Source organism: Sinohyriopsis cumingii, chromosome 4 (genome assembly GCF_028554795.1).
Source record: "Sinohyriopsis cumingii isolate HCF-2022 chromosome 4, ASM2855479v2, whole genome shotgun sequence".
NCBI classification, from domain to species: domain Eukaryota; kingdom Metazoa; phylum Mollusca; class Bivalvia; order Unionida; family Unionidae; genus Sinohyriopsis; species Sinohyriopsis cumingii.
In genome coordinates, this window is record NC_142964.1 from 90,440,244 (window position 1) to 90,455,142 (window position 14,899).

The 14,899-nt window shown below is 35.6% G+C and overlaps 1 protein-coding gene across 2 annotated transcripts in view; it reads right to left on the reverse strand.

Annotated features, from left to right (window-relative positions):
- The window catches only part of LOC149801648 (uncharacterized), a 54,698-nt gene that overhangs the window by 16,262 nt on the left and 23,537 nt on the right, over positions 1 to 14,899 (reverse strand). For both annotated transcript variants that reach the window (XM_089955921.1, XM_089955920.1), the window contains exons 3-5: positions 8,958 to 9,914; positions 5,138 to 5,246; positions 1,225 to 1,344 (exon numbers count right to left, since the gene is read on the reverse strand). In XM_089955921.1, coding sequence (XP_089812047.1) covers positions 1,225 to 1,344; positions 5,138 to 5,246; positions 8,958 to 9,914 — 1,186 coding nt within the window. The remainder of the gene's footprint in view (positions 1 to 1,224; positions 1,345 to 5,137; positions 5,247 to 8,957; positions 9,915 to 14,899) is intronic.

Genomic DNA, 14,899 nt, shown 5'->3' on the forward strand with positions numbered 1-14,899 from the left:
AAGCATGAGTACCATGAATTGGTACATGGTGTCCCTGCATGAAATCCTCAGCCATTTCCAGGATGACCTACTAATGGGAACATGACAGTTCACATCTTGGAACTCTAACCTGACTGAAATCTTCCTCCGGAGCTGTATTTAGAGCTAATCTCGGTGTCTCCATTCTGAACTTGGATGCCCAAATGATTTGGTTGAGAGACAGCCACGATCTATGACCAGTCTGAACTTGCCATGGACCTTGGAGACTTGGAAATGTCTGGAATAAAACCCCAGTTAGTTTGTGTTGAGAGCAATGTCTACAACCCTTTTTGTAAGAAGAATGTGTGTTTCCTGCTGCAGAACAATGACTTTGTATGGGTCTCTGGAATTGTCTGAAGCAAAGAGAGTCCTTTACAGGTGGGGTTGAGTAAATGCATGTCCCTGGAGACACTACAAATTGATCTGCAAGACTCATGGTTTAATGGGCAGAGGCTCTCACATTTTGTGGTAAAAGGTTTAAGTCTTACTCTCACCAGAATGTCAAAAAAAAGTGCACACAAGTCTGATGTCATTTTCTGCAAGAAAGCTGTCAGGTAGAGAAGCTAGGTAGAATCCAGTCATTGTTTCCCTCTGATTTGTCATTAATTGCTCTCAGAAAGTGGGCCTTCACTGAGGAAAGGGGCTTGCAGGTGGGTCTCCACTCTGGCATACCTTGGGGTACTTGCCTGAGGTTTGCCTCTCTGGGCCTGTTTCTAGACCTCCTCTACATGTTCTTGAAATAAGAAGGTTGGAAGACAGTCATTGCAGACTTAGATGGCATTGTGGTGGTTTTGTACTAGAATGAATGTGGATAGGAAGGCACCTCATTCAGAATGACATTCTGTGAGCTGGGGATTAACTGAAGCAATTACGGCAATTAAGTACTGAACTGCCATCTTCTGTAAATAAACTATATGCAAGCATGATTCTGAGGCATGTCTGTTGGTATGGTTCTCAGCTGAGAGTTCTAGGCTATACTCATATTGCTAAAATATTTATTGTGCTCTATGATAAATGGGACTCCATGAGAACTATCCAGCACTGAGTAGTTGGTATCTGCATTTTACAAATGTATTTTGCAAGCATAGTTCTTGAAATGGAAAATACAGGATTTGGCAGACATTAGCTCTACTAAATTAAAGTGAAACTATTCCAAGTGCAATCCCCTCAAGACAGTAATGAATCATAAAGGTGGCTGTGACTTACTTGATTGACAGAGAGTATGCATTCCGGGAGGTCTCACTAAGCCTGACCAGGTAGCTTCCCTCTCTATGTACCAGCAACAACTTCTCTGCATCATCTCTTTTAATTCTGCCATGGTAAAATCTAAAAATAGCAATACAGGTTAAATTACTTCAAAGGTTAATTATGAAGTAATGTATATGAGATAAATAAAATAACATAAATTATATTATGGAATTTGTATACTGGCTAAGACCAATAATGCTGTAACAATAACAAATATGTAACAAAAAGGAAACCCTTCTGCAAGATTTTCTCAGGTTTGAGTGATCTTGCACAATTGGGAATAGGGAATCTACTCATTTAAGCCCAAAGAAAATGACTGGAATTTCATATTTGAACACAAGAAACAAAAATATAATTCTAGGAAGCATTTAATATACTTTCAAATGGAAAATAGTTGGTAGACTTAGTACTGTCAAATATCATCACCATACACATGTGCACACACTCACATAATAACAACCAAACAGATATTAAATAAACAAATACACCAGGCTCTGGTCTTTCAAATCCATTTGACAGTGGAATATAGATGTAGTCTTCAGTCTTTAAGATCCATCTGACAGTGTTGTTGTTGTTTTGTTGTTCTAGGGTTTAACGCCATTTTTCAGCACAAGATAGGCTATATATGGCAGCCAGTATAACTGGTGGAGGAAGAACCCTGGAAAACCCAGGGAAGAACCAATGACCCATGAGAAGCTACTGGCAGGCTTTGCCACGTACCCACGCTAGCCGAGCCTTGGACTCGAACATACGCAGACAGAGGTGAGATGGCAGTGATCTGGAAAGGTGAACACTTTAGACCACTCGGCCACTTGGGGCCCCCATCTGACGGTGGAATACAGATCTAGTCTTCAGTCTTTAAAATCCATCTGACAGTGGAATACAGATGTAGTCTTCAGTCTTTCAAATCCATCTGACAGTGGAATACAGATGTAGTCTTCAGTCTTTCAAATCCATCTGACAGTGGAATACAGATGTAGTCTTCAGTCTTTAAAATCCATCTGACAGTAGAATACAGATGTAGTCTTCAGTCTTTCAAATCCATCTAACAGTGGAATACAGATGTAGTCTTCAGTCTTTAAAATCCATCTGACAGTAGAATACAGATGTAGTCTTCAGTCTTTAAAATCCACTTGACAGTGGAATACAGATGTAGTCTTCAGTCTTTAAAATCCATCTGACAGTAGAATACAGATGTAGTCTTCAGTCTTTCAAATCCATCTGACAGTGGAATACAGATGTAGTCTTCAGTCTTTCAAATCCATCTGACAGTGGAATACAGATGTAGTCTTCAGTCTTTCAAATCCATCTGACAGTGGAATACAGATGTAGTCTTCAGTCTTTAAAATCCATCTGACAGTAGAATACAGATGTAGTCTTCATTCTTTCAAATCCATCTGACAGTGGAATACAGATGTAGTCTTCAGTCTTTAAAATCCATCTGACAGTAGAATACAGATGTAGTCTTCAGTCTTTAAAATCCACTTGACAGTGGAATACAGATGTAGTCTTCAGTCTTTAAAATCCATCTGACAGTAGAATACAGATGTAGCCTTCAGTCTTTCAAATCCATCTGACAGTGGAATACAGATGTAGTCTTCAGTCTTTCAAATCCATCTGACAGTGGAATACAGATGTAGTCTTCAGTCTTTCAAATCCATCTGACAGTGGAATACAGATGTAGTCTTCAGTCTTTCAAATCCATCTGACAGTGGAATACAGATGTAGTCTTCAGTCTTTAAAATCCATCTGACAGTGGAATACAGCTGTAGTCTTCAGTCCTTCAAATCCACTTGACAGTGGATTTAAAATCCATCTGACAGTAGAATACAGATGTAGTCTTCAGTCTTTCAAATCCATCTGACAGTGGAATACAGATGTAGTCTTCAGTCTTTAAAATCCATCTGACAGTAGAATACAGACGTAGTCTTCAGTCTTTCAAATCCATCTGACAGTGGAATACAGATGTAGTCTTCAGTCTTTCAAATCCATCTGACAGTGGAATACAGATGTAGTCTTCAGTCTTTAAAATCCATCTGACAGTAGAATACAGATGTAGTCTTCAGTCTTTAAAATCCACTTGACAGTGGAATACAGATGTAGTCTTCAGTCTTTAAAATCCATCTAACAGTAGAATACAGATGTAGTCTTCAGTCTTTCAAATCCATCTGACAGTGGAATACAGATGTAGTCTTCAGTCTTTCAAATCCATCTGACAGTGGAATACAGATGTAGTCTTCAGTCTTTAAAATCCATCTGACAGTGGAATACAGATGTAGTCTTCAGTCTTTAAAATCCATCTGACAGTAGAATACAGATGTAGTCTTCAGTCTTTAAAATCCATCTGACAGTGGAATACAGATGTAGTCTTCAGTCTTTAAAATCCATTTGACAGTGGAATACAGATGTAGTCTTCAGTCTTTCAAATCCATCTGACAGTAGAATACAGAAGTAGTCTTCAGTCTTTAAAATCCATCTGACAGTAGAATACAGATGTAGTCTTCAGTCTTTAAAATCCATCTGGCAGTGGAATACAGAAGTAGTCTTCAGTCTTTCAAATCCATCTGACAGGGGAAAACAGACGTAGTCTTTATTACTCTCAATGAATCAGTAGGGGTGGGGCTGGGGTGGCTGAAGGCGAAGTTTCATTTGTATTCATCTTCACACTCATCAGAGACTGGATGGTGCTATTCAGAGTTCCCTAACGATCAAGATGATTTTTTCTCAGCAAAGAAAATGATCCTTTTGCATTTGCATTGCCTTGTGGGGGTGTCAAACATGCACTGGCTACACTAGTTAGAATGCTCCACCATGTGACTTCTGGGAATGAGCTCTAAAATTTAGTTTTCCTGGGCTTCATTTCAACTGTTAGTGGCTAATCCTTTCCTGAATCACAGCAGCAATTCAACGATCTGCCCTCAAAATTGAAGCAGACTTTCACACTATTAAAACTACCAACAAAAAGAAAATCATGTTTTTTGTGTTTTATTTGGAGTAAAATCAGATTTCAAAGAAAAGTTTCTGCTGATTATGAAGTACCCAATAATCTGTAATGGACACAATGTCATTCATGGCATGAAAGAGTATTATTTCTTCAACACGTGCCTCTTTGATTTATCAAACTTCAAATGAATTAGTTCTTCCACTTCATGTACTTCAGCTACATAAATTTGCCTAATGGGTTACCCCACAATGGATTCTTAACACAACATAAATAATAATAATAATAATAATGAGGACTTTGTATATTGCCTAATCTTCAGAAGCTCTAAATGCTTTACAACATTGGATAACACCTATATAATGATACGATTACAAAAAAAGCACCATGAAATTAGAAAACAGAAAACATGCTGAAAATATTTATGGTAAGGAAATACTATTAGGTCTTTACACTCCAGCTATTGTCAGTCAATTAAGTAATCTGTGTAATGATGGTTGTTGTGTCTAACTGACTTTTCTTTCAATCACCTTCATGACAATCAACTGTATAAACTGCCCCATGGTGATAGTTTTCCATATATATCCCATGAAGATAAATGAAAACTGTTTTTTTCATAAACAGGACTTTGTCAAGGGATTTGGAAGTATCCAATCATATTTTTCATATTATACATAATGTTTTTGCAAGTATGATTCCATTTCATAACACAGTATATACTACAAAAACACCATGGAAAAGGCAGATGGTTAACCTACATATTTTACAAGTGTGTTACAACAGATATTTTTAATATTCACTGAAGGAACACAATCACCGTTGGACAAGAAATAACTATCTTTTCATTTGCAATGTGAAATCATGATAGATTCATTTTGCTGATAACAAGAAAACTCAAGTACAAGTACAACTTTTATCTATTATACTTACTTTTGCTTTTCAAGTGGAATCATAGGATCTATTCTTTCTGACAAAATATGTTGGTGCTGTTGGCATTGTCGGTGTGATGGAGATGTCTGAGGGGCAAATGCTTTTCTGTCTGTAACAAAGTCATGAAAAAAACTGATCGTGACAGACTGTGATTATAAATATAAGTTTTGATTACAATCAAAAGTGTTCAAAACTTAAATTTCATCTACTCATTCAGAAAACAGGTCAATCTGTGTTGTAAGAATATAAAGAATGGCACAGTGGATACATGTACTGTATATTTTCAGCTCAGTTTGATAAGAGACAAGCTGTTATGTATAGTTGTCTACTTTCTCCACAATTTCTGTACTACAGTATAGTGAAATATTGGCAAGATGTGTGCCATTGAGGCAGAACTGTGATATTACTGGAATGCTATTTTAAGATGGAAACATTAGATAAAGGCTCCTTTTCCCTAGAAAGTCAATACTGGCAGATTGTTCAGCTGCCTCCATGAATATAGAACTCCCTCATTAAAACATTGTTAATCGAAGCCCTACAGTAGGATGGCTTTATAATGAAGTATGTTACAGGTATATTTATATTATTTTACTATTACATGATAGAATGGGATCCATCATCATTTATGCCTTATAACAGGATGTGTTATAATGAGGGGCCCTGTAGTGGGGCAAGGTAAAAGTCATACAGGTCATGTATGCATTCACAGCAATTATTTCAGTAATGGGTGTAATTTTTTTTAGAATTTGATTCTACATACCTTTAAATGGCAATTATTCACTTTATTTGGTTCCTCATGCTGCCATATTTCTTTGCAAGGTCATTATTTACACTCTCTAAGAAGTATATTTATGGGAAAATCAATGTTAAAGTACATGGATATTTTTGGACGAAATCAACCTAAAGCCATGATCCAGTACAGTCCAGATTTAATGCTGCATGATGTTATGTCACAATGAAAGCTACACATGTTAATAAACAAATTCATACTACCCTATACTGTGACGATTAGACTTGACGTTTTTTTTAACCCAGTTTAGTACATGGCCTGCATTGTAGAAGTCCATACCAATTGGTAATTTTCATCTTGAAGTTTCTTGATAACAGTTAAGATGCTGATCATACAATAATCAGGACTGAAAATACTTTGGTTAAACAAAATTTATATTGCATTTTAAAACAACAATTTATACTAAATGTAAGGTGCGTAAATATGCATACATGACCTGAATGACTTTTACTATAGTGCTGTACTTGTACTGAATAGTTAGAAGAGTTTACAAGATTACATGGCCAGAAATAAATGCTGACAATCAGAAATTACTTGTGTAAAAAGAGTTGAAATGTTAAAACCTAAAGATACAAAATGCTCTTATAACAGTGTTTCAAAATGCATTAGATTACATCATCATCAGGTAATTTGAGAAAAAGAAATAAAATTGGCATTTCAATAAAATTAGACAACTGATAATTTGAATTAAATCTAATTCCAATTACTGGTAAGTTCAACATCAAATTAAATTTATTTTGACTGTTCTACATACAAAAAATTAAAAGATCTATGAACAAAATAGACTGTACAGTGGTCATTTCCTTGAAAGGCTCCTTTCAACAGAGGTTACCTCTTTCATAAGGCTACCTTTCCATACACCAAAACTGTATTTTAATTATTTGTTCCCTTGATGAATTCACTCCTTTTATAAGAGCCCATTTTCATTAGAGAAAAGATGACCATTATATTTGACAAAGGAAGACTCTGTGAACATGCCCCGCCCCATCAATGACCCATGGGTAGCTAGTGACAAACTTTCTCACATACCCATATTGGTCAAACCCAGAATCAAAACCAAGTGAGATGCCAGTGATCTGTAATGGTGAGTGCCTTAGACCACTTGGCCACCCAGGGCCATGGCAGGTAGTGCATTACAATATTAAATAAACATTATATCAAGATACCCAGAGATAATATTAGCTACATAATTTTGAATAGGACATCTGCTTATATTGAAATACAATAAAATATGATTATATCTACATCTACCAAAACTTACAGCCAATTTCAGCTGGTTGTCATCCAGACCTTTAAGCAACATTATGATACATGCATGGAATAATACTGCTTTTATTGTCAATGGCTTCCATGTATGCTGACAACCCAGGCATCGGGAAAGCCATTAATTGCAGAAATAAAAGCAAGAAAGTCTCCATTATACCGGTTCTAAAAAGCAAAACTCTGAACATTTTTTCTATAAATTTTATATGTAACTGGTGCTATTAGAGATGGATGCACTGCAAAGGGCCCAAACTCAGCTGGGCCTTAAGTTGAAAAATCTGTGTTAAGAAATGTGAGAACTGGCAATTACTGTATGTACTTGCTTATAAGTCTAGTCAAACTGCCAACAACTAAAATCCTGATCTTCCATAGCATAATGCACTTGTGGATCATGGTCTATATTGTCTGTTCTACTGATTATTCCTAACAAACTAAAGAGAACAAGATCTGCCAGCACATTATGCAACAGCAGAGCTGGGTCTGTGCAGTTTGCAGTTGTACTTGTCTTAAAAGCAAGTACATATGGTAGAAGATAGAACTCCTGTCGATGATAATTTGCAATGCTGAAAATCTAATTCATGCAAAGTCTTGTCAGTATAAAGGTGTATAATCAACCTGGTTGAAATCCAATATTTCTTAGTAAAGGCATAATGTAGAAAGTAAAAGTGGATTTGCATTTAGGGCCCACAACTCTTGTAAATGATAAAAATTATGGAATGCTGGAAATTAAAGTCATTCTATCTCCAATATGTATAAAGCTGCATGCCAAATTTGTTTAAAATCCAACAATCCTTGGTAATGCTACAGATAGTTTAAGGAATGTGCAACCAGGGGACATAACTCTTGTAAATCATGCTATGGAATGTTGGAGGTGGCACTCATACAAGACCATATCAATATCAAGCCCTATACCAAATTTAGTTGAAATTCAACAATCCTTGGTAAAGTCATGCTGTGGAACCCAAAGTCAGGAAGACAAACAATATCTGGATGCTTAATTCCTGTAAATGATATTGCAGAATACTTGAGATACCTTGAAGCTTTCATCAGTATAAAGTGATAGGTGCATAACATCTGGAAATGATATTGTGAAATGCTGGAAATGAAACTCAATACAAAACGGCATACTAAGTTTGTTGAAATCTAAGGTTAAGCAACGGAAACCAAAGCCTGAGGACAGACAATTAGTGGGAATATATACTATATATAATGTCTAGGAACACTGGAAATCAAACTTATCAAGGATCTCATCAACAGTTTTTGCCAAATAAAGGTCATCATCACCTAATTTCATGGCAATTTTTAGTTTAAGTCCAACATTCCTTGGGAAATTTATACTGCAGAAACCTAAATTAATGACATATGAAATCAAAGGTCACAACTCCCTAATGATGAAAGAAACAGGATAGATATCAAACCAATTTAAGCTTTCATCAACATGTATGTTGACCTGCACACCATTTGATTAAAATCCAGCAATTCACCATACAATTATCTTGCAACATTGAAATAACTGATGGACAGACAAATGATTACAAGAGAATTCTGCTGCCTCTGTCAAGCAGGGTCCCAATAAAATTATTTGTCAATCAGAAGCAATTAAGTTTCCTTACCTTTCAAGACAAAGTTTTAGTAAGGTAAAATTTGATTGGATGTCTTGAATTGTATGTTTATAATTTATAATATTATTAACTACTTACTCTCTTTGATATTTTTACAAAAATTTCCATACTTGTTAAAATTCTGTGATTTGCTGTATTTTCTTACTTGCAACTAAGTTAGGGGAAGTCCTTTCAGTCTTATTCACCAAACTTCTACGACTTTCTCTCTCCATCCGATTTATTGTTTCCTCATTTTTGGCTTGGGTTTGCCGAGTACTCCATGCTGACTCATAGCTACCATCTGATGGATACTTTGCTTTCTGTGATGCTCTAACATGTAATGGAACTGGTGGTGTCTGAGGATTGGCATCACTGCTCTGTGAGAAAAACTGCTCAGATTTGGTTGAAGGTTTCGGACTGACATCACTACTTTGCGAGAAGCGTGCCTCAGCTTTCTCAATTATTTCACTCAATCTTCTCTGATTTTCAGGGGTATCCCATGCATCTTCATAAATACCTGCTAGTGGAGAATCTGTTTCAGATACTCTTGCTTGCCTCAGTGTTTGTGTTTGACTTTGAGGTGGTTTTGGTAAACTGGGAAGGCAGGATGGATCATTATTAGATGTGCTACTATTCTCTTGGGTATTAGTGGAATGCCGATTAACTTTTTCTAACATTTTATCAAGTATTTGTTGTCTCTCTTTGGAATCCCAAGGTTCTTCATAATTCGCAGGCAATGGGTTTGGATTATTCTGCGCCATATCTGGGATAAAAACATCATCAGAAACTACTGACTGTCTCTTCTCTTCCGCAGCTGATGTATTCTGGGAAGATCTGGGTGACAGTTTATCTTGCCAAACATTTATGTGGTCATATGATGCCACATCCTTCTGAAGTGAAGCTTTTTTCAAAGTCTGTTCATGAAGTTCATCTAAATGATTGTATTCCTGACCACTGCAGTCCTGTATTACTGAATACTGTTCAGACGACTTCTGTGAAAATAGAACGGCACCATCTATTTCATCAATATCTCTGGCTAGTTCATAAATATCTGACTCTTCAGACTTTGCAACAGAATTTATTTGCCTTCCTTTCAGTGCATACGACCGTCTAGGTACAAACCCTGTAAAAATAACAGAAATTTTTTAATTTATTTTATGGCTCTAAATGACAAAGAATCCTCATAGAGACTGACACAATACTGGCTGAAAAGAATTTCCAAGAATTCAAGATAAGACCATTTCTTCCTTGTAACTGATGAGTGGTGAAACCATCTATGATATTCTTAAAAGATTTTCAAATCATTTAGGACTAACCAGATATCCTTAGATGTCTCCTTGTGGAAACACAATGTTGACTTTCTGTTTTGGAGAACTAACAATAACAAAATGTTCAAGATGGATGCCATGGTGGCCATATTCAATATCAGATTAGCATGATTTCTATTTGGTACCAACTAGAAATCTTAAGAAGACTTCTGGTGAAAACACAATGTCAATATGACCAGCCATCATGGAGAATGTATGTGTAATTTGAATTTTTAATGAAGCTTTATCAATTTTTCAGTCATATTATTATGATGCCTGCAGTGTGACAGTTTATAGTGATGTCTAGCACTGGGGCATCATGCCGCAGACATGTAGCATGATGTCCCACCCAGCTGCTAGTACAATTTTTGTAAGTCTTTGGTATGATTTGGCCGGGGATCGAACCCACGACCTCCCGTATCTGAGGAGGACGCTCTAACTACTAGACCACCGGAGCAGTATCCATCTAGGAGAAGCATTGATCTTAAAATTTTTAAGATGGGTATTGTGGCAGTCATATTAGAAGTCTGATTTGCACCATTTTTATTTCATTCAACAAGACATCATAAGATGCTGATATGACCATTCATTCAGGAGAAACAAAATTTTCATGATGGCCACATGCTGAAATCCAAATAGTACCATTAGGACCAACAAGACAGCTAATGAAGCTGTTTAGCAAAAACCACATGTTGATATGACCAGCTATTCAGGAGTAGTGACAAGATTTTCAAGACAGTTGCTGTGTTAACCATACTTAACATCAGATTGACATTATTTTTATTACTGGACCAACTCTATATCACACCAAGACAATATTACTTTTAATTCAGGTTGATTAACAACAGCAAGATTTTCAAGATGGCCACTGTGGTGGCCATACTGGAAATCATATTGACACCATTTTCATTTAGAATCAACTAGACATCATACGAAATCTATTAGTGAAAACCCGATGTTCATATGACCTTCCTTTCAGAAGAATTTTGGAGATGGTAATTATGGTGGCCATATTGGATGATCACCATTTTTCATTTAGGACTATATGGGATAAACATGTGTAACGGCCAAGCTAGGTCCTGATAATACTATCTTGGAGTATCTCACCAGGGATGAGTATGCTTCTTATCAGCTGACTAAAGGAGGGGGAGAATGGAGTAAACTCGAACTCTTGATTTCTTTTCAACCATAACACAAGATGATTCATTTATTAAGAAACAGCGAATATAGTCAGTTCATGACCATGACAGTCTTGTTGTTTTTCTCCTAAGCCAAACTACTACAATTGTTTGGAGGTACAGTATGGTATATGATAATTTCATGCAAAGTCAGGGTACACATTAGCACTATACTATTATTTCATTATATTATTTCTTCTGATGAGTGAAGATTATATTAGAGTTACCATATGTGGATTCAGCTGCAATAAAAGTTACTACAGAAGAGAAACTATGACTTGATTGAAATGTAAAAATCTGCAAGGAAAACACTTGCTTGACTTCACACCTCAACTATAGCGTAATACTTATTTGAAGTGAATTGGTATAAATGGAAGTAAATTGGCTGTTAAGTCGGTGAGGAAAACACTCACAATGACTTAGACAACTAATAAATTATAAAATAGACAAATAACTTGTGTTTTATAGATTGCTAGAATAATCAAGTATTGTTGAATTGAATTTAGAATGTCAAGTCGGTGAGGAAAACACTCACAATGACTTAGACATTTTATTTCCCTAAGAACTTTGTTGGACCTATAATTTAGGAAAAAGGAATTATATATTTGTAGTGTAGCAAAACAATTCTGTATGTATTTAGCTTCATAAAACTAATTAAATAAAGAAAATAAATAAAGAAATAAATAAAAGTTTGGGTCTGTGAGGACAACACTCACTTGACCATATAATTGAATTTCAAATAACAAATGATAAAACAATATCTAGTTTGCTTATAAAAAAAATTAAAAATGACTAGAATGCATATAATTTGGAAGAGACAAAGGAATTAGAATAAGAATAAAATAACTTAAATAAAAAATTGATTTGTACTTAAATAAACTTTACAAAAATATTTACTGTCCAAAATATTGCCTAAAGTTACATAATTCTCTAATAAACTAAAAAAAACAAAATTAAAAAAATTTAAAAAAAATAAAACTCACAAAAACTGTGATGTACCTAGTTTGATGGCTGCTAGCTGACTGAACTCTCTCAAGCAGCCCACAAAGCCTTATGTACTCCTGACAAAAACCCACAATACCCACAAAACCCACAATCCTTGTTGGAATATTCAAACCGGCATGCGCTAGTACTGCATGTGTATATTTAGTTAATTTTCATATTGATTATTTGTGGAAATTACCAGCTGGATATTTTACACATTTCTACATTGCGATTGAATTGCCATAAGTAAAAATAGAAAAAGAAGAAAAAAAATCAGTTTTGTATTTCGCGGCACATACCGTGTTAGTCTGTCGCTCATAGCAATGGTTCGGAAACCATGTTATGCACTCTTACAATATTACTGAGGTAGACCGCATGAAAGGGTAGTCAACAGTTATATGTACCAAAGAAATAAAGAAGAGGAAAAACAAACTTAAATGCGATGACATATACATATGACTATAAACACATTGAGTATATAGTGTACAGTCTTAGGCAGTTAACTAGAAATAGGCACTAATCAAATTATCAAGGATGCCAGCCACCAGCATGATACTCCCTATTTTCGCTATCACAAAAACACGTAGACTATACCAGCAAACTATTAATCGACAAGTAAACAAAACACAGGATCCTAGAAAATAGTAATGTCAACTCATTTGAGCAATTCACTGCTAATGCACTGATTTATAATTTTTTTAAAAAAATCCAGACCGAATTGGACTGCTTGTATGAACAGTGTTTACCGTATATACGCATGCATACATCACTCCCTAAATGCAGGTTATTACACATGTTTAGAGTTTTATTGCAATTGTCCATGTAGTTTAGGAGGCATAATGAAAACAAACTTGTTCTAACAGACAGATACACAATGGACTATTTCATAAGCTCTTTTTGTTCATGACCAGTAGACATAATGAAAACCACAAAACATCTGGATACGATTCAAACGTTTACTATTTAAAATTTGTTCATCTTTTTTGGCAAACAGTTTAAAGACTTATGCCCCAGAAGTGCTAACTATAGAAAGTGTCATATTATTTAAAAATAAACTATTCTTAGTAACTGACAGTGGACACAATGCCATAGCTAACAAAAAGAACAGCTAAATCTCAATATCATTATAAATTTAGTATTCAAAAATGTATGATGGTTAGTGTGTGTGTGTGATTTAGATTTTGCACATAGCTTTAAAAATTTTCCAGTCATATCAATACAATGTCTGCAGTGTGGCAGTTTATAGTGATGTCTAGCACTGGGGCATCATGCCGCAGACATATAGCATGATGTCCCACCCAGGCACCTTATCCTGACACCAGGCTGAACAGTCCTAACACTAACCTCTTAATGCTGAGCGCCAAGCGAGGCAGCTGTTAGTACAATTTTTGGAAGTCGTTGGTATGACTTGGCCAGGGTCAGAACCCATGGCCTCCCGAATCCAGGGTGGACGCTATAACCTTTAGTCTGTATGATGGTCAAAGGTGTGCCATGTATTCATGGAACTCAAATGACAGTAGCAAGGGATACTGAGCATCCTGGATATTTTGAGTAGCAATCATTGTTATGACCTAATTTAAGAGTAACACACATGTATATCAAATATTCCCTCCATGATGAAACATGAAGTGCATTGTTCCTTCTCTTATGAGGCCAGCCTTTCTGCACTGAAAAAAACATTTAAAGTTGACTAATTTTAAAATAAGATGTAAAAACATAAAAGTTCACATAAATGTAAATCAAATATTTTTAAACATGATTTTGAAATAAATAATAGAATGTCTGCATAAATTTAATTCAAGCTTTCCAGTAATTTTAAAGTTAACTAAGTATTAATAGACAAGTGTTCTTTAGAACCTGCTGTCTCAACTGTTTATGTTCAATGATGTCTCCTGTATCTGAACTGCACAAATTTAAAAAGAATGCAAATTAAAATTCCCTTGCCTGGCCACCCTGCACAGCTAAAAATCATTGACAGGCAAGTTAAATTACATGTTAGCTGCCACCCTTTTGCATAGAATACATCAGATAAATTCAAATTTGAAGACTATTTTCCCCACATCATCTTGCCAGGTAAGTAAGTCCAAACTGGAATTGCTGTCCCATGACAAATGGAAACAAGATGTTGAAAATAGATCTTAGAGTTTATTGATATTAATTCAAGTATTAAGACTGACGTAGATCAATTCTATTTCCCATAAGTCTTTTAGTGGCAATGAAAAACAGAACAAGAGTCCCTTGATGGCACTGATGCTCTACTGGCAGAAAAGAATTTCCATGATTTCAAGGCAAGACCATTTTTTCCTTCTGATTTTTTTACAGCAATAATAAGATTTTCAAATTAGCTGCTGTGCACAAAAATGCATCCTTGCTGAAAGCTTGTGGCAAGCTTACAATAAGCTAGTTTGATGTTTATAAGCTAACATGGATGCTTGCGCAAGCTTGTACAAGCAAGTGGAGGCTTAGGCAAGATAGCTGGATATAACCGCAAGCTTGCACAAGCTTGTACAAGCTTTCTTGTTTGCTTCAGAAATTAAAACTAGCTTGCACAAGCTTTCTTGTTTGTTTCATAAAGTAAAACTAGCTTGCGCAAGCTTACTTGTTTTCTTCAGAAAGTTAAATTAGCTTGCGCAAGCTTG